The sequence below is a fragment of the Rhinolophus sinicus genome, linkage group LG01 (assembly GCF_036562045.2).
Source record: "Rhinolophus sinicus isolate RSC01 linkage group LG01, ASM3656204v1, whole genome shotgun sequence".
In the NCBI taxonomy this organism is placed as follows: domain Eukaryota; kingdom Metazoa; phylum Chordata; class Mammalia; order Chiroptera; family Rhinolophidae; genus Rhinolophus; species Rhinolophus sinicus.
The window spans coordinates 98,914,434-98,934,149 of record NC_133751.1 but is presented as its reverse complement, the minus strand read 5'-3'; the positions used below and the strand labels follow the sequence as shown (position 1 = coordinate 98,934,149).

The 19,716-nt window shown below is 43.9% G+C and overlaps 1 protein-coding gene across 1 annotated transcript in view; it reads right to left on the bottom strand.

Moving 5' to 3' along the window:
• The window catches only part of MINDY4B (MINDY family member 4B), a 34,015-nt gene extending 14,726 nt beyond the window's left edge, over positions 1 to 19,289 (bottom strand). Inside the window, exons 1-9 of the mRNA XM_019748820.2 lie at positions 19,112 to 19,289; positions 18,852 to 18,879; positions 17,021 to 17,188; positions 10,119 to 10,238; positions 9,303 to 9,394; positions 6,963 to 7,128; positions 6,353 to 6,418; positions 2,100 to 2,170; positions 488 to 560 (exon numbers count right to left, since the gene is read on the bottom strand). Of these exons, the coding sequence (XP_019604379.2) occupies positions 488 to 560; positions 2,100 to 2,170; positions 6,353 to 6,418; positions 6,963 to 7,128; positions 9,303 to 9,394; positions 10,119 to 10,238; positions 17,021 to 17,188; positions 18,852 to 18,879; positions 19,112 to 19,224 (897 nt within the window). The 5' untranslated portion in view covers positions 19,225 to 19,289. The remainder of the gene's footprint in view (positions 1 to 487; positions 561 to 2,099; positions 2,171 to 6,352; positions 6,419 to 6,962; positions 7,129 to 9,302; positions 9,395 to 10,118; positions 10,239 to 17,020; positions 17,189 to 18,851; positions 18,880 to 19,111) is intronic.
• Positions 19,290 to 19,716: the final 427 nt, after the last annotated feature.

The following is a 19,716-nucleotide window of genomic DNA, read 5'->3' as shown; positions in this document are numbered from 1 at the left end:
AGTAATCATTTTAAAATGACCGTATCTACTGAAAAGAATGAAATCACACAATATATAATTCTAGAAAAACATATGTCTTAACATTTGATAGTGTTAAAGCAATAATTGATTGACTTCTTTTCTTGAGCCACTCCCCATAACTTCCCTCGTGTCCCACTGTGATCCTATTGCCTTTACGTTCTTTTAAACTTTGGTTTCCATGGTTGTGATTTAAGAAGCATGAAGCTAAGATGATTTTATGTACTTTTCTTTTAGCTATTAGGGATTTCTGTTGGGTCTTGGCAAGATATTCCCTAATGTTTCTAGAACCTCAGGGATGTAGGGCTCTCAGAGGTAAACTAGAAAGGACTATAATGGAAATTGGAAGGTAGAAACTGATAACAGACTCAGGGTAGCATCTTAGTCTTTCACTTAAGAGATAATGTATTTAATTAAAAAACAAAACTTAATTCAGATTCTACAATACAAAGTCAGTCGTCCAACCTACCTGCCTGCACAGAAAGCCTCCAGCGTTTGGTTGTAACAGATGAGCGGTGGAGACATCTAGGTCATTCTGAAGCCTGCAGAATGGGAGAAGCCATCAATATTTGGTCAGAGACCATGATGGCACCAGGAACCTGCAGCCTCTCCTCCTCTCACCCCCCAACACAAAGCAGCAGTCACATGGGCTCCCTCTCCACTGTCCCTCCCCAGTGCCTTGCATGTTTCCATCTCTCACTGGGGAAAGCTCGTGGGACTGGGGCTGCATAGGTGACTGGGAAAGCTATGGACACAGTTGGGGGAAGCCTGTGATAAGTGGTGAGGGAGAAGGGAGAAGCTGCAGAACTCACACATCAGAATTCTTGTGTGTATGCTCTGATGCTGAGCTCAGGAGACAAACTGCTCAGAGTGACAAGGGATGCTTAGCTTAGGGTGGTGACACATGGCCACTCTAGAGGGTGCTGGCTCAAGGCAAAGTTGAACAGACATTCAAATGGAAAATGCCAGCTTGGGAGTTAAGCCCATGTCTTGGCTATGGAAGGGCATCCTTTTCAGTTTCATCAGAGACCAAGGAGTGCGTTTCTACCCTGGCCAATATTAAAGTCAGGTGAAATGTGGCTTCTGCTGTCAACCAGAGAAAGGTGCTGAGTGCTGCTATGAGAGCTGTGTTCTTGGTGGCTTCGGGTAGAATTCAGGGCAGTGTTCCCTAAAGTACGGCATGACTAGAGGTGGTATAGAGAGGAGCATTTAAGATGTTTATAGAGATGTACTTAATACATTTGTTCTTTAGCGCAGCAAATACACGATTTAAAGGATATTAATGTTTAGGAAGAAGTTGATGTTTGAATGTGGGTTAATTTAAAGAAAACTTGAGCAAATAATAATGTAGACCATAAAAATGTGATGGTGATATACAAAAGACAAGTTTCAGAAACATGGCTTCAGGGCTTCTAATTCTGCCCTTCCCTTCTGGGGGCTCTCTATTTTTCTCTGATTCTCAAAAGCTGACTTTTCTTTCAGAGCCCAGAAGAAAGTCCATTTCCTCTAGGAAGCCTTCCTTGACTACCTTATCTACTGGGGACCCTTCCCCCTCTGGAATCCGCTAAGACTCATTGTCTTTATATGTCCTTTGGTACATCACGTACCACCTGGGACTCACCCCGTAGCTCTGTGCACCTCTTGTCTTTCTCAGACTAGAACCTGCAGGAGGTCAAAGACCCTGCATACCTTCTTTTATTTGTATTTCCCACAGTGCCAAGGACAGAGCTTTATACATCACAGGGACAAAATAAGTATTTGTGGATGTATTTTATTGTGCATATCAATAGTAAAATATTTTATCTGAAAATTGTACAAATAAGCTTTGCTCTTGTCTGCCAATATTTATAACTACAACAAGAAGAAACCAACTACTGGAACAAAAAGGCAGATTCAAACTTTCTTGATGACACATATTGATATGGCCAAACTGACTACAGAAAAAGATGTATCAACAGCAGAGCATCCACTAGGACAAGAAGTGCACTCGTGCTTCCAATAGGGCATTAAAATGTTTCCCAACATGGTTTATGTGACCCAGAGCTATAGGAAATACATGCCCAAATATTTATAGAATTTACCTTTCAAATGTTCTGGAGAAGATCAGGCTGTAAAGAAACAGGATGACACCATGGCTTGCTTCCCCTTTGAACTGTATGGAAAACAAAAGAAAAGCATGTTTGCCTGAAAGCAGTGCAGCTATGCATGAATTCAAGGATTTACAGCCTGAGAGATTTATTTTCCAGCTCCTGGAAGGACAGCTGGAGCTGTCTGTTTCCTTAGATCTAGCTTCACTCAAATACATTCTCCTTCCCTATTTCAGGCCTGCCACTGGTACCACCATTTTCTTGATTCTCAACCTATGTTTCTTTCCTCCACGTCTATCTGTCTATCTCTGACTTCTCTTCCAATCATGGCTAAGACACAGTGTATCTTTCCTCTTCATTTTTCCGGCATCTATCCTAGCCCAGACCCCACTGCTGCTCTTGGCTGGGCCCCCTTACTCAGCCTCTCCTCAGTCAGTGCGTTCTTCCTGGTGGCCCATTAAACTTAGGGGAGCAGAGAGGCTTTCTGGAAATAGCTTTGGAGTCATACAGACCTAGGTTCCAAACCAGTTCTACTGCTTATTAACTCTTATCTACTGTCTTCTTTGAGTTTCAATCTCCTCATATGCAATTGCAGATAATACCCTTTCCCCACGTTGATTGCAAAAGTGGAATGACACCGTGCACAATACCTACCTGGGTTCTTGGAACAGGCTAGATCCTCAGTAAAATTAGTACCTGTTCCTCTCTGAGGTGCTTCTCCTCTGTTTTCTTGGTTAGGTTACTTTTCTACTCAGAACTTTCTGAAGGTACCCTGGGATCTCCAGGATTAAATCCAAATTAACCAACAACCATGCAGCGCTTCTCATAGGTTTGCCTTATCTTAGTTTTCTGTCAAAACTCTACCTGCTGAAAAGAAGCTCCTTGGCTGACTTTCGAGGTGCCCAGGGCTAACATCTCCCCTCTAGAAGCATTGTATCAGGAAAGCTTCTGCTAAAATGCATTTATGGATTCATTTGTCCCCTTTGCTATCTCTGACATGGCAGGGGCAGGACTCTCAGGTGGGAAACCAAATTCCTATGCCATAGGAACCAGTGCCAGGCAAATTCCAGTGCCATGGGAGCCAGACAGCAACCCAAATGGGTTACTGCAGGGTGTGAGAGAAATGGGAAGAGGTGGGACCTGAGGCAACTGAAAAACTCTTGTGTATTAGTGCCCTATCACTGAAGTAGCCAATTACCAGAGACTTGGGAGCTTAAAACAACACGGTTTCATTATCCTGCAGTTCTGGAGGTTACAAGTCCACCATGGGTGTCACTGGGCTTAATCCAAACTGCTGGCAAGTGTGTGTTCCTTCTGGAGTCTTTATAGGACACTCTGTTTCCTTGCCTTTTCCAGCTACTATTAGGTTGGTGCAAAAGTAATTGTGGTTTTTGCAGTTGTTTTTAATCTTTTAAACCACAATTATTTTTGCAACAACCTAATAGAAGCTGTCCTCGTTCCTTGGCATGTGATTCCCACATCACAGCCTCTTCTCCCCCTGCTTCCGGTATCACATCTCTTGCTGACTCTCCCGCCATCCTATTTCCCTTATAAAACCCCTATGATTAGTTAAGCCCACCAGGATAAACCAGGATAATCTCCCCATGTCAAAATCTTTAACTTAATCACATCTGCCAAGTCCCTTTGACCAGTTAGGTGCCATCATTCAGCCTGTCTGTCACAAGTTGTCTAATGGGAGTCACATTCAGCTAATTGAGGACACGCCAAATTATATATAGGTCTAGTGCAGCCAGGTTTTCTCATTTTGAGGGGAAAAGCTAAATATCCAGGTTTTTATGTGGAATTTCCTGATTGGTTTTGACTGTCACAGACTCAAAAAACAAATGAACACCGTGTGGGTCATAGGCTGCTGTAACAAATTACCAGAAATTTGAATGGCTTAAAACAATAGGAATTTATTCTCTTACAGTTCTGGGGGTCAGCAGTCTGAAATCAAGGTGTCAGAAGAGGGCCATGCTCTCCCTACAGCCCCTAGGGGAGTGTCTTTCCTTGATCTTCTGAGCTTTTGGTGGCTGCTGGCAATCCCTGGTGGCCCTTGGTTTGGGAGACGCATCATCTCAGTCTCTGACTTCATTATACCAGTCACTGGGTTAGGACACACCCAAATCCAGCATGACCTTATCTTAACTTGATTGCATCTGCAAAGAGCCTAAATCAGAGCACATTCACAGGTACTGGGGGTTAGGACTTGAACATATCTTTTTGGGGGGATGCAATTCAATCTATAACAATAGGTCGACTGCTTACATATAGCCAGCCCTCTGACCTCTACCTTGAGACCTATGCTTTAAGATGGGACATAGGACTGGTGCATTTTGATGGTGAATACGGGTTGGGAAAGGTCTGAACCAGACCTGATCACAGTGTGCAACCCCTGGTCAGGGAGGGCCCTTTATGATGTATATGCATCGAGTCCCTCGTTGTTCAGGAAATGGTGCCAATCCTTCCCCAGTGTGGCTATGGTCAAGGTCAGCTTGGGTCTACTTGACACAGGTAGCTCTTGGGCCAAACCCACATGTGCTGTCCATCTGCTTCTGCTTAGGGCCTTTCTGATTTCTTCTAACCCTACTCTTAGTATTTGATGGGAGAAGCATGTGTGTAGATTCCCCTCTGATCCTCTGATTCTCAACTTTTAAGAATCCCTTACAGATGTGAGGGTCCTTCCTATTGAATCGGACTCTCCCAGGTCTGAGTTGAAGAGATGGAAGACAGAGAGGGAAGGGTTTGCCTCTTTTAACTGGAAGGGTCATTTCTTCCTTGGTTCCTCTCTATGTAACCTCATTAAACATCTCCCACCCACAGCAAAGAGTCTGTGAGCAGGCTTCTAGTGTAACATTTCATCTCAAGTATATAAAATCTGTCATACAGGTTTTATTAGTTTCATATTACTGTTATAACAAATTGCAGTAAATTCAGTAGCTTAAATAATACAGACTTATTATCTCATAGTTCTGGAGATCAGAAGTCTGCAATAGGTCTTACTGGACTAAAATCAAGATATCAGCAGACCTGCATTCCTTCTGGAGGCTTTAGGGGAGAATCTTTTCCTTTCTCTTTCCAGCTTCTTGTGGCCCTGCCCACATTCCTTGGTTCATGGATCTCCATCTTCAAAGCCATAACAGTGGTGACACTCTTCTTACATCACATCCCTCTTCCCCTCTCTTCTGCCTTCCTCTTCCCATTTAAGGACCCTTGTGCTTACATTGGGCCCACCTGCATAATCCAACATCATCTCTCTAGCAACCTTTATGGCCAATGGGAATTAGGTTGCTAAGCGTCATCAACCTAAGCAGATGATGCTTAGCAACCTTAATTCCCATTGGCCATGAATGTAACATTCACAGGTTCCAGGGGGTAAGGTATGGACAGCTTTGGGGGGATGATTCTTTTGCCTGTGACATTGAGCCATGAGATGATTGGAGAGGTAGGCCAAGGGAACCAAGTTTAACCAAGATCATACAGTCAGTGTGGCTGAGGACTCATGCCCAAGTTTTCTGCCTCTGTGGCCTTTGAAAGGAATGGAGCAGTGATTTTCATGGATCACATTTCCCCTTCCATATAATCCAAATTGTATGGCTTCATGGTTACCCTGCTAATTATCCTCTACTTTCACATTGTAGAGTCCTGATTCTTTAGAAAATCAATTTTCATTCTTTTCTCCACAGAGGAATCTCTACAAAAGCACTTTCCGTTTTCAACCATTACTGTCCACTACTTAGTCCCCTCCCCACCTGGGGGTGGGGAAGAATCACTTCAGGAGAGGACATTGTGTGGAAGGTGCTGATAGAAGAGGTGAAACAGAGCCACCTTTTTCAGAGCGGAAATCATTTCCTTAGAATCAGTGTGAATGGTCATTTTGGCAACTTAGACTACTGCCTTAGTTGTCTACCATTTTTGTGTTTTATTCATTAGATAAGGGAAAACTTCCTTAACATTTTCTCTTCCCACAAAAGAAATCTTGGTATATGACCCCTACAGTATTATTCTCTGGGTTTGATTAGCCAGAAGAAGGCAGCATTTGTGACTGGTCTGTGTGTGATCTACCTCTTTCCAGGTTGCAGAGAGGGAGAGGCGGGCTTCTCTTTCTCTCATTCTGCCCTTTCTTCGCCCTCAAAATGACCTGGTTTTCTTAACAAGCATCATTAAAAATACACCTTATAAAAGAAAGGTGATTCCTGTAAGATCAGTTCAACATAAAGGAATTATCTCAACACTTAAACACTTACACGTTGTAAATGATCATAGATGAATTTCTCAGTGGCTTCTTTCTTTAAAAATTCAAACAGCTGGAGCTATGAATCAGGCATAGAAGATAAAAATGAAAAGGAAGATGAAAGTTACATTTATAAGATGTCAACTCACTGTTACCACCTCAAGGAAGATTTTTTGTTTCATTGCAAAATCACATTACTAAATACGGACGTATTATCTTACACAAGGCCATGTAAAACATACATGGTAAAACTGGGCGGCTCTCAGCCTCACTATTACATCCCTCAGTTTTCAATCAATATGATATCTTGAGCGGTAAAACCATACACAGATTTTTTTTTTCCAGAATAGATAGAATTTAGCTATGTTTAAGACAGTGGGCATGGAAATGCAGTTTATGATTATTTCAGGTATGAGATATTTTTGATCATGGTCAATTTGTAGTAGGATTTTCAATTTTGGCTGCTTGGATTACTTCCAGCCCTTGGTTCTTGGCAGTTTGGAAGGTGCCTTTTTGATCACATTAGAGCCTTACAGGACCATTGATAGGGCTTCCCCTCCAGTTAGTGCTCACTCGGGCTTCATTGGTCCTTTATTGGGCAAGATGGGTAGGAATGCACTCACCCGCTCCGTGAAATCGTCTCTAGAGTGGTCAGCAGTTGAGGCGACGTAAGTCTCCTCAGTGACAAGACAGAGGGTGGCCTTCTGAGCTTCTCCCGCAGCCCACAGGATGTCAGCGAGCACGGCAGCGAGGGCCCTCTCCTGCTCCTGCTTGCTTATTGCAACTAAACTACAAAGCAGGACGTGGGAGAACAACATTGGAATGGACTGTCATCGAGCCGAGTGCTGGGGCCTCCACTTTTATGAATCCTTCTGAATACAGGTTCCTTCCTCAACCTACCCTGTGAGAATGTTGTGGGGGGCCTTGTCCTCTCTGCTGTCACTGGAACTGGCATCCTTACAGCAGTGTATGATTCTCTTGGTGATCTCAGCCATTCCTACTCTGTGTATTATATTAATGCCCCCGTTGAGTCCCACCCCTGTCCCCTTTCCTGAATGTCAGCAGATTGATCCAAGCTCTTTAACCCAATAACACAGGCCCTTTCCATGTGCAACCCCAAGCAATCCTTCCAGTTTTATCTCCCTGGTTTCCGTTTTACAAACCCTTTGCCCCAGGTTGACCAGTCAGTGCCCTGAACTTATTTTCCACATTCTACCTCCCTGCCTTTTCTCATGCACTTGTCCATCTGTCATGGGCACGTCACACCTGTGTTTTCTGGCTGATGGCATCCAGGCATCACTGGGGCCCTACTTCAAGGTGACCTTCCTAACCTGTCGCTTACACTCACCCGGCACTCACTGCGCCCAGCCTGGTCCTGAGCGCTTCACACATCTCTGCTCATTCAATCCTCACAACGGCCTGTGAGCTAGATACTATTATCACTCCCATTTTAAAGTGAAGAAAGTAAGACAGAGAAGTTGAATAATTTGCTGCTGGTCATTCATCTTTAAAGTGACAGAGTAGTGATTTGAATGCAGGCAGTCTAGCTCGTGAGTCCCTTATCGGGTAATAATCCCAGGCTGTCATTCCTCCCAGGAAATGGGGACCAGTCTTTATGTGGTAGATCTTCACTGTGCTTGTTTCCCCCGTATTTAGCATTGATACATTGATTTGTGGAATCCATCTAATTCCGTGGTGATACAGAAATGAGTATCAAGGAGCCTAATACTCCAAGACCTTAGTACAAGGCAGATGAGAATAAATCAAAGTGCTGTTAGAGTAGAGAGAGAACTTGTGGCTGGGAATGTTCTGGAAGGCTTCATAGGGCAGGTCTATAACAGCGGTTACTCATTACCATGTATTTAGTATTTGCCACATGCCAGGGACTGTGCTAAATGCTTTACATTCTTGTAGCAAATACTGTATGTGTTCCATCTCAATTCCCAGGGATCCCTTTTCTTTGCTGGTGGACGTGTCCCCTAGCTGCTTCAGGTACTGCTGCTACTGGCTCCTACTTTTCAACTTTCTCTGAACAACTGGAGGCAACTGGTCCAGAAGTTACTAGGACTTATGTCCCTTCCTGAAGGACGGCCTGCAGCCATGCCTGACCTGGGTGGGAGGTACTAAGGCCCTGCTCCCTTATCGGAAGATGGGGTAATGACACCCCCGAGTTCCCCCAGATCTGGCTGAGGCTAGCCTTCTCCAAAACCCACTTTCTTCCTTAGCTTCTCTTTCTCTATCCTGCTTCCCTCACTCTCTCACAGGTTTCTCCTGGGCGCATTCCCCTCACAAACCACTTGTGTAAAGAATTCCCATCTCTGGCTCTGCTTCTGAGGAAACTGGCAATTCATGACCTTAGAATATATTATATGTTTAGATTCAGTTTGGGGTGATAACTTATCCTGCCTGAAGGCAGACAGATGCCATTTACTTATTTATAATTTTTCTAATACCAAGCATAGAGTTTTGCACAGGGGTTTGTTAACATCTAAGAGTAAAGTAATTTGAACTGATTTTTCAAGTAGACAACTACCAAATACTGTACTTTTTTAGCCTCATGAAATAGAAAGATTAATCCTTCATTTAGCAGGTTTTTCATCTCCAAGATCATACAGTCCATTTTCATCTCCCTTTTGTTCCTTCATGGAATTGCTAGGTTGGGGCTTCCCATAAAATATTATCAAGAAAGCCCCCCTGAGACCTGTTTCTTAATTTTCCCTGACACGGTGGTCTGCAGCAGAGCTTCATAAAAACCGTCAACATTATTCTGCAACTGAACTTTGAGAGTGAGTCCAGGAGAGCCCTCCTCAGTCACGAAATCCAGCCCCCCTGGGAGAACAAGACCCATTTCTATCTTATGAGCAAGTCCCCTTCCTGAGGAGATCCCAGGGATTCTCCCTTGTAATTATTTAGCATATAAAGGTTCTCATGAAATGAATAGCTCTTTCTCTGAGGCCTCTTACCGGTGGAAGTTACAGTCTTTTCCCTCCCTTGTAAACAACAAGTATTTGATGATGAATCCTTGTACAGCCATCTGGATGCTTCGGGCACCTCCCTGAAAAGGGAAGGATGAATGGTGAGGCAGGAAAAAGCTGGGAGCAGGGCCTACAATTGCAATGGAACCTCTCAGGGCTAACATTACACAAGAGAACTCCTGCAAATAGATGTCATGATCTATTCTTCCCTGCAGTCTTTTCAACTCCCCTGTCCCCACCGCGTACAGCGTACGAGGCTCAGTAAGGGACACTGAGCTGCACATGTGCCATCCCTCCCTGTGGGCCCTGGCTGGCTAGAACCTGCAGTGACCAGCTTCTTGTGGAGCCCCAAGACTGGCACCTGGGGGTACGTGTCCTCCTCCACCATGCCCTGGCTTCACATCCAACGTTTAGATTTGCAGGAGGTAAGAAACTAGATGGCTAGCTCTCGAAATTCTGTGTGACTGGTGATCAATGACATGAACTATTGAGGTTTTAAACACACTAGAAAGAAACTCTTAGATCTTCTCCTGCCTCTAAATCCTCAGGGATATTTAGGACTTGGAGAGAAGAGCCAGGAAAACTAGCGTTTAGAGGGTGGGGGTGGGGCAGGAGGAGAAACAGGAGTTTGAGTCTTTGTTGCAACCCCGACAGTCTGTTATCATTTAAGGGTAAATTTTAAATTACCAAGATGTTTCTACAAGTGCTTACAATGAAGACGTACATTCACATGGATGAGGATGGAAGGAAACATGCGTAGAGAATATGGGATTAGGATTTAAAAAAATTATCGCCTGCTGTTACCTTTCCCACTTCCAAAGCAAAAGCCAGGTCAGAAAAAGGAGCATGGAACCTGAAACAGGCCTTTTTCCATTCCTGGCTGAAGACATGGACAGTATTTCCAAAGAGGCTCTCCCGCAGCTTCTGCAGCGGGGAAATAAAATAGATGGTTCAAACGAAGATCACTCTTCCCACACACGTTCCGCATTAAGCAACCTGCAGTAAGGTGGTGAAATGATGCAGGCGGCCTGTGCCCTTCCCCCACTCAGGTTTATGTGTGATTGCATTTCACTCCTTTACTGGTAACGTCTTGTGCAAAAGAGTCACATAGGCTCCCTTAGGGTATTTTATTGCGAAGGCTCAGTGTCAGCCCCACACCTTGTCCCTATCTGATTTTTGTCCCTTGTGTCTAGCTCACCTTTCATTGCTAGCCATCTCCTTTACCCCCCTGTAGCCCACGATGGCTGCTACTCTGTCCCTATTTCCATGACGTGCTCCGGAAAAAAGGAATAGACTCGACTCTGGGTACAGTAGAGGTTTAACTGATATTAAACAAGCATTCTCTATTCTCTTACCGCAGAATCTTTAAGGTTTTCCAGGATACTCTACAGCATGTTGAGATTGGGGACAATCTTTTAGAGTTTCTCAGAAAAATGGGAACGAGTCTTTAAATATCAAACTCATCAATAGTAATGAATCCACTCATAATCAGAGACGTAGTTAATCATTCAGCATGTGCTAGGTCCTGTGCGGGATATAGGTATGTAGAAAGTCAAATACCCCACAACTATGTGCAAGAAGAATGTGTGAAGTTCTATAAGTCAAGGACAAAGCGCTGTGAGAGAACAGAGGAAGGAGAGAGAACTTTTGACTGAAGGACTCAGGAAGGCTTCATGGGAAAAGCGGCATTTGAACTAGGCTGGCAAATGGCATAGCATTCATTGAGCATTTGCTATGCCCCAGGTGCTGGGCTAAGTGCTTTATGCTCATTCCGTGAATGTAATTCTGTGAGGCAGTTACTGTTATTATCCTCCTTCTACAGAGAGGTGTTGCCTGAGGTCGCCGGGCTAGTGGGAGCTCAGCTGGGATTTGTGCCCATTCCAGCGCCCCTGCCCTGCCTCCCCAGCTTCAATCCTGTATGTGCCATCCTATGACTGCTGTCATTTTCATGTGCCAATCATCATTTAATTAATATTTTTCAGTAGCTTGGGCCACTCGTTTATAACTTAGAAAACATTTATTTGAAATGGACATTTCACATCACCTCCTTAAATGGGAATCAAAACCACCTGCCAAACATGATTTAAAAAATAATGGAAATAAAATGATGCTGTTGAATTATGGCTAGAAACTGTTGCTGGTAAAATTCTGAGTGCTCACACTCTTTTGAATTAAGACAGGAGGTGAGAAGTGTTAAAGAGGTGTGAACGCGTTCTACCCGGAGTCTTTCTCCCTGGCTTGCCAGACTGGATGAGGGGCTAACTTTCCCAGGAGGTGACTCAGGTGATTTATTAAGTTACTGAGCAACATGTCCCTGAAAGCAGCCCCACACTCTAGCAGAGGCACATGTCCCACTCTCTGGGACAGAGCACAGAGGGCCTACTGCCTGCCGGTAGTGCAAAGAGAAAGATTTAGGGTGCCCAGGGACGGGGAGCAGTTCAGTGAGACTGGAACACTGTGTGTGTGTGTGTGTGTGTGTGTGTGTGTGTGTGTGCGCGCGCTGGGGCCACGGAGCAGGAAGAAAATAGAATCTTTGGACTGGAAAGTACCTTGGGACTGATCGTAGCATTTGGAGCCAGCAGAAGCGTGTAGACAAAAGGAACATGGATTCCAATTGCTCCGGCGCCATGGTACCTCCTCCCAGCTTTGGACGGAGCCGGCCCTTGTGTTTCTAAGGACAGATGCAGGAGAAGCATGCTTCCCCTCATCGGACCAGGGTCTGGTTCCATGGCTGGAGTTTATTTACTGGCCATCTCTGCTCCCACCCTCAAAAGAGAAGATTGGCTTTACAGGAAATAGAAGAAGGTGCATTTCATTGTGAACAAAGGCCTGGAATTGGACCTCTCCACAGGGAAAATGACCTGTCTGGAGTCTCAGGGCAATGACAAATCAGAAGAGGGAGCAGACAGGCACAGAGGCTGCTCTCGGAAAACAGACATGGTGTGTACCATGGCCAAAGAGGGCCACCACCCAGGACATCCCCAGCAGAGGACTAAAAATGCCCGAAAGCGTTTCCCTGACATCAAGGCTGCCCAGCACAGAAGAAAGGCTGACCACTCCCGACTCCAGTGTTGAGAAGCTCCAGTGATGATCCTTTCTAACCACATGAACTTGAGCAGCTTGCCCAGCCTCTCTAACACGTTATTTGCTTATCCTTCAAGGGGGAGAATTCTTGCTCGGTCCACATCATCACTATCCTGGAAGGAGAAGTACGGAAAAGGGCTTTGGGACCTGTAAATGCTGCATAAATGCAGAGTGTTATTGCCTTTTTGAAAACACAGCCTGTCTACACTGGCACATCTTGTGTTGTAGGGGAAGAAAGACCTAACACAGATGGGAAGAGACCAGAGATGGGCAGGAATAAGGGAGGAGAAGCCGTGCATGAAGGAGAGATTAAGACGGTTGAGACTGAGAAGACTTAGCATACAAATTCAATCAGAAAAATTCTGCAAGCAAACATCTCATCTCCTGTTTGTGTGACCGACGGCCACCTCCAACCAAGGGAGTGTCACCGTCCAGATGCACCTCAGGGAGGCCTACCACAAAGGGGCAGCAGGCCCCACCGGACAATGTCTCATCTTACTATGTGACATTGACTTTCAGATCGGATAGAATGTGTAACAAGATAGACCTGACACATTCAATGATTAGCATATGTTGTTGTGCTGCCTGGTAACTAGACACAAATGGTAAATGGTCCTAATAAATGACTGTAATGATCATTATTATTTAATAGAATCAAGCATCATTTACAATTTTTCTCTTTTCACTTTGTTAGTTTTCCAGGATGATAATGACTACCTCTTTTCTGGTTGCTGTGATGATAATAACGATGATCATTACACACACACAGACACACACAGACACACAACTGAGGTCCTGGTCATTCTTCCCAACAGGGTTAATTACCTTACCCCAACTGCTTTGTCTCTTGTCCCTGGGCTTAGCGTTTCCCTGTGACCACATGGCCCCATCCAGCCCTCTTCTACCCCACCCTCACCACCCAACTTGAAGTAGAGTAGTTCCCTTTCAAGTGTCTTCCTTAATCTTTTCTTGCCTTAAAAATTAGTGGACCATCATGGAATCAGAGATTTAGAATTGTGAGCCCTGAGAAGACATTTCTTTTCTAGCCCATCAAGTGGAGTGGTAGGCTCTTGGCTAGAGTGTGGTCACCATGGATTTGTCAGCTTCTGGAGTAGTGCCTGGTACATAGCAGCTCGCAATAAGTATTTGTTGAATTTAAAAAAGAAAATCTAATTCAGCCCTTTAATCTTACAGCTAAAGGACTTGAAGCCCAGAGCAGTTAAGTGGTAAGTCCAAGGTCACATACTTAGTAAATGGCAGTGCCAGGACCCAAATCAACTTGCATTAGTCAGGATCCCAGCAGGAAATGGGTGGTACTCTCAAGTCAGGATAAGTAACTTAAGGAAAGTTTACTACCAGGACTGTTTACAAAGATTGGGCTATATATGGGGAACCACAATTGCTACAGCCAGAAGTTGTCACGTCCCCTAGACGTGAAAGGGCGGGGAAGGAGTGGTGACCTGAACCAGGAAGGAGAACGTCCGGGGGAGAGGACTGCATCAGAGAGGGATCCAGCCAGCTATGCACAACCTGACTTCATTGCCTTCCCTTTCTCCAGTCTCCTGCCAGGGCTCCCATTGGTCAGACTCAATAGGAAGCCAGAGGAGGAGGGAGCCCTATTGATGGAGTCCCTCCAGGTCAGTCTCCCGGGCAGAAAGCAGGGTGGAGACGGTAGAGGGCATATCTGAAAGGGCACACGAGTGATACCCACTACCCCTTGCTAAGCTGCCTCTCTATGGATTGCCCGGAGCAGTGCATTAATGAACTAAGTAAACATCTCCTGAGGCTCATCTATCAGCCAGGCCTTATGCTGGGGATACCGGGATGTGCTTCCTGCTCCCCAGCGCCACCCCGTTGCCTGTCATCCTCTGTTACAGCTTCATATGGGTCTCCCCCAGAATATTTGGATCTCCCAGTTGTACATTGCTAATATGATCATGCTGAGTGGTATTGCCAATACCCCAGGGGGTTGTTTATTGATTGCTGATGAAAGAGGCTCTGGGACTGCAGGGGTGTGTTCCAGGCTGGTCCTGGAGAAGGACAACGGGAAACTGCTGCTGGAGGGAGGGAAGACACCTGGGTGAGGCTGGTGGAAGAGCACAGTCTGACACTCACCTTGTCCAGTCTCACCTGGGCCAGCAGCCTTGATGGCACACATTATAAGATGTTAGCTTGTGGGGAGGAAGAAGTCTAGTATTGGAAACAGGGCAACAAAAAGGTGAGAAGCAGGAGAGCTGGGGAGAGCAAGGGTATGTGGGGTGCTTCACCCGTCCCCTACTTTCTCAGCAGATTCCCAGCAAAAAGTGTGTGCCAATGTCAGGAAATCCGTCCCATCTCTACTTCAAACAGAAAGGGGAAAGAGAACAGCAGAATAACAAAATACATTTGTGAATATTAGGACGCAATAGCTCTGATAATTTGCCAGGTGGCTGCACTGCCAAAACGTCGATTAGAATTGGTCAAGCTTCTGAACCGCGTCCTGGAACACACATATTCAGATTCCCAAGGCTCATCATCTTGAACTCCTAGGGTGTGTTTAATTAATGCTACTGCTGTGTAAAGGACACACTATCATCTGGCCCACATAATGGGAATAAGACCAAATTCTTTTCTTTTCTTTTCTTTTTAAGAAAAATCAATTACCTCTCCTCTGGGACTTCCTTAAGACTCCATCAACTCATTTCAGGCTACAGTGTTCTGATTCTTTTGTCTCCCAGCCTTTTCCAAAGGGAGAGAATTACCTTGGAAAAGTCATTGGGGAGGTCTCCAATTGCACCACGTTTGTGTCTGTAGAGAAGTGGGAGAACTCAGACCCAGGCTCTGCTGCCTCTACAATATAGAGAGAGACTAGAAGACTTTGGAAACATCTGTGAATGCTTTCTTCGATTTTTTAAAATTTGTATGTGTGTATTTAAAAAATAGATTGTACATTCACTTGGTTCAAAATCCAGAGAGTACAAAAAGGTAGGTGAGGAAAGATTTCTTGGTATTGGCAAACACCAAGATAGAATCTTAGTTTTCTCTCTTTGTCATACAAAAGGTAGCTATTTCCAGACACGTATAAATTGTAAGGTGACATTCTCCATAGAAGTTTACTTCAGAGATAAATAATGCATTTTTATTAGAGATTTGTCATTAAAAACATTACCTTGTCCAGTAAAATAGAGACAGTTGCTCCGACTTTGGTCCTGTAGCACAGTGTGGCCATATAACCACTGAGACTGGGACTCCTCACCTGTGTTCACTACCCAGAAGGTACCTAAGACACAAGTGAAGACCCCGTCCAGGGGCTGTGGGGCCAATGAGCAAAGTGCAGCATCTTATGAGAGCCCACTGTCCCATCTTCCTGTGACATCTGGCATTTGAGCAAAAGAGGGATGGTTTCTGAGGCAGAAAGATTTTTGACAATGAGAAAGAGCAGGTGGCCCTCCCAGTACATTCGTACTGCAAATGTGACAGTAGAGAGTTGCTCGGTGAAGCCTATGAGGAGGATATTTGTGATCAAGAAAGAATTTGGGGGGCTATAGTCCCTGATGATGCTCTATCTGGGGAGCTTAAGGAAAGGCTGTATTGAGAGTAGGAAATACTGCATCAGGACCCGCTGGGCCTCCGTGCCACAAAAAGCAGATGGAGACTGTGTGGTTTCCCCAGAGGGGCTTCCAGTCCCCTGACCCCTCAGCAGGGACCCTGTGTGTGGAGCACAGACTGAGCAGCCGTAAGCACACGGTGGGCCTAACTGCAAGGAAGTGTTGTGGGTCTTTGCCCAGGTGACCAGGCTGGCCCCAGGTGGTTTCTGTACACACGCCCAGGGGTAGGGCAGCATGTCCTCTTGTTCTTAGGACCCCAGAAGAGACTCTAGAATGTAGTGTGAAGGTTGGGCTGGGGAATGAAGTGAAAGTGGGAGCTGTATTGGAAGGCAGTGTAATTGGAGGGATCTCTCACCCTAGCCGGTACTGTTTGCCTGGCTCGACCCTGGCTAAGCGTCCCCAGTTCCCAGGCTTGCCTCTTTGAATAAAACAGCTGATCCTTTGGACATTTGCCGAGGCCTTGCCTCCAGCCGTATCCTGTTTGATCCAATGAGATGCTGCTGATTTTGCCTCCTGGCTGGGTCTCTGCCTCAGCCCTGTGCCCCCTCCCTGGTCAAGTTTTGAATTGAGCAAATGGTCCCTGGAACCGGAAGCTTCCAGATCTATTTGGGTCCTCAAATATCAGGTGCTTTTCAAATCTGCATATTAGTTGGCAGCCCCAGAAAACCTTTCTTTCCTGAGATCACCTTCTTGCGTCTACATGGTTTTCCCTGTTTGCAGGCATCTGACCTACCTTATATAGTGAATTATTTGAATTTGACTCTCTTACTCCTTCAAATTTAACTATCGTAAACTGAGGAAGTGAATAAAGAGAGACTCTCTCGGAGTTTGGGAGGAAAAGACTGTAACGTCACCAGTGTCCTTGAAAAATCCCATAAATAAATCATTTAAATTATATTCTCCTTTTACCAATAACAACCATCTGTAGTCTTATCTTCAATAATACTCTCACATGACAGCAGATAAGATTCTCCAGCCTTGTTGTTTGGGGAAGATTACGTTTCGTTTCATGTTTAATTGACAAGCTATACTTACCGTGGCCATTGCTAGGGAGATAGGAAAGCCGCCTGATTTTGAGGAGATGATAGAGGGGTTGGGAATAGAACAAAGGCTACTGGATGGCAAATGTCCTTGTCCTTTGGGCTGAGGTATTCCTGTTCCATCTTCACTTTCATCAGCAGATATACAATTGCCTTCACGATTCTGTGTAAAATGCCACCACCAAAAAACAAAGCAAACAGAGAGAGCTGTGGTGACCTTTCCCCCCCTTTTCTTTCTTTCTCTCTGAAATATTTTTTTCCAGAAATGTTATCACCCTTTTAAAGATGTCTGAAAATTGTGATAAATAGCAATAAAAGAGGCAGAAAAATCCCAGTGTCTGTGTCAAAGGGGTTTCTCGTAAGTTTTATGTGACTTGAAGAGGTTAAATGTAACTATGGAAACATAATTAATGCTATCAAGACCTTGACTTGAAATTATGTTTAGAGAAGAATGTAAATGTCACTGTCTCTTGTTTTGAGAAGACAGCATTTTATAAACAGTGAATGAATCTTTCAGGTCTCTATGAGGTATTTTGCATTATGTTGTTAACTGGCCAATAAATGAAGTCAGGTTATCTCCTTTTAATTCTCTCAGATTCCTGTTCGCCAATAAGTGAGTATAATAATTTTCTTTTAAAAATCCACACTCCCCATCTTTAAGAAAAAAAATCTATTTTTACTTTTCTTGACTGATTTTATGACATTTTAATATAAGTTAGTATCAACTCTTCTTCCAATTTACTTAACTTCTATACTAATGTCATGAAACAAATCTGCCCTATTGGTAGCTGAAACATGAAGGAATGTGCCGTCTTAGTTTTTCTGGATCACTAGAGGCGAAGATGCTTTCTTATCTCAGAAACACAGCATCCAAGTCACAGACTACTGATGGGATAAAAAGCATTTTGTAAATCAAAGGGAAAATCTTTACATTTGTGGCAGCAGGTTTCCCCCACCTGTGTAAGGCATAACCTGACATTTATTTATTTTTTTCCTTTCAAAGATTGTTTTATCGTTTGAGTATTCTATTTCCCCAAATGGTAGCTATCTCCATTTAATACTTTTAGCACTGAAATAGAAGCATTATCTCCCTGATTCTAATTTAGACTATCTATGGTTAAGAGAGATTTAGCACAAATAAAGGGTTTGATCACAGGTTACCTGGGGCAAGATGCTTTAGTGTTATGTTGTTAAAATATTAATAATGCAATTGTTTGATCCATATCATAGACTACTGAAAATCACCTTAATATTTTGAGCTGTGTTTGTTCAATGATTGAATTAGTACCTGAAATACAAAGTCTATTTCAGGTGACATGAGATACAAACATCTTTTATCTCATATTGTATTACAGATTTTAAAATACCTTTTTAACACCAGAATTCAGTCATCTTTCCCTTATTTAAAAATGGTGAAGGAAAACGATTTCTCAAAAGCTGAATAAAGACAAGTATTTTCTTTTTTTCCCTTTTTTTCGAAACTACTTTTCTTCAGGGACACTGAAGCACTTGGTCAGAATATATAGCATTACTTCACCAGTGTAGGAACTCTAGATTCTAATATTACTTTTTTCTAAAATAATAACCATATGGTGCTTTTAATGATGAAAAGTAGCCCTTAAAAGTAGGAAGAGATCTTTATAAAAAAAGAAAGCACAAGAAAAGATCTTCCATAGGCTTTCTGATTTTGTTTTCCCACACTAAATGCCGGGTGCCTGAATGACAGGACATTGTGTGCATAGAATAAATGCTCATGATGCTGCTACTGTGGTCGTTTGAAGAAGCAACTAGAGCAAAAACACACCGGCTTCGAGAAAAGTAATTACCTGAGGAGCTGGATTATTGCTTCCCAACCTATAAACGAAAAAAGAAAACATCAAGAAAATTACTCACTCTATTCAGCCCTCATACCCTCAAACCTACCTCATCCCAAACCTTGCTCGAGAAGTCTCTTTCTGCAAATAGTTATACCTGAAGCATTTTCAATGTAAACCTATAATGGAAACTTCTCATGTGGCAAGGGGAAAGCTCATTAAATACCTAAAATCCCTCATTCTAGAGAAATGAGAAAACGAGAACACCTTACCCGTGATAGCTAAAGATTTCCCTCCATTTGTCAAGAAATGAAATTTTCCTAGTTATCTCTTCCAAATCCAGCGCTTGGGAGCTTTGTTCCTGGTCCGAGACTTCCATAGCCATTTAGAAAATGTAAGTAATCGGAAGAAGGAAGTTGTTAAGGTGGGAGAGAGAGGTCTGGCAGTGGAGAAGTGCCGTGGCTGGCACAGATGGCCAGGTGAAGAAAGCCACCCCTACTTTTGACCAGCGAGGAGATCACACCACACAATTGCTGCCCTGGGCTCTCTGTAAGCCCCTGCTGTCAGATCATGATTAAACTTTTATCAGAGGTGGAATACTTCGTGTATTTTTGTTCACTGTATAGATGCCATGAATATTTAATTCAAGACACAGATTTATAAACAAAAGGATTGCAATTATCTGTATCAAAGCAACTGGGGTAATTTAATTGATGAGCGATACATGCTGGTGGAATGTAATAGTACCTTATGCTGTAGTTTCTCCAGAAGTGTTTGTGAACAGAATTACATAGCCAAAGCAGTAAAAGCCACCCTGTTGAGATCAGAAAGCTGTATCAACTACTACTGGTTAATACGCAAGCCAAAAAAGAAACTG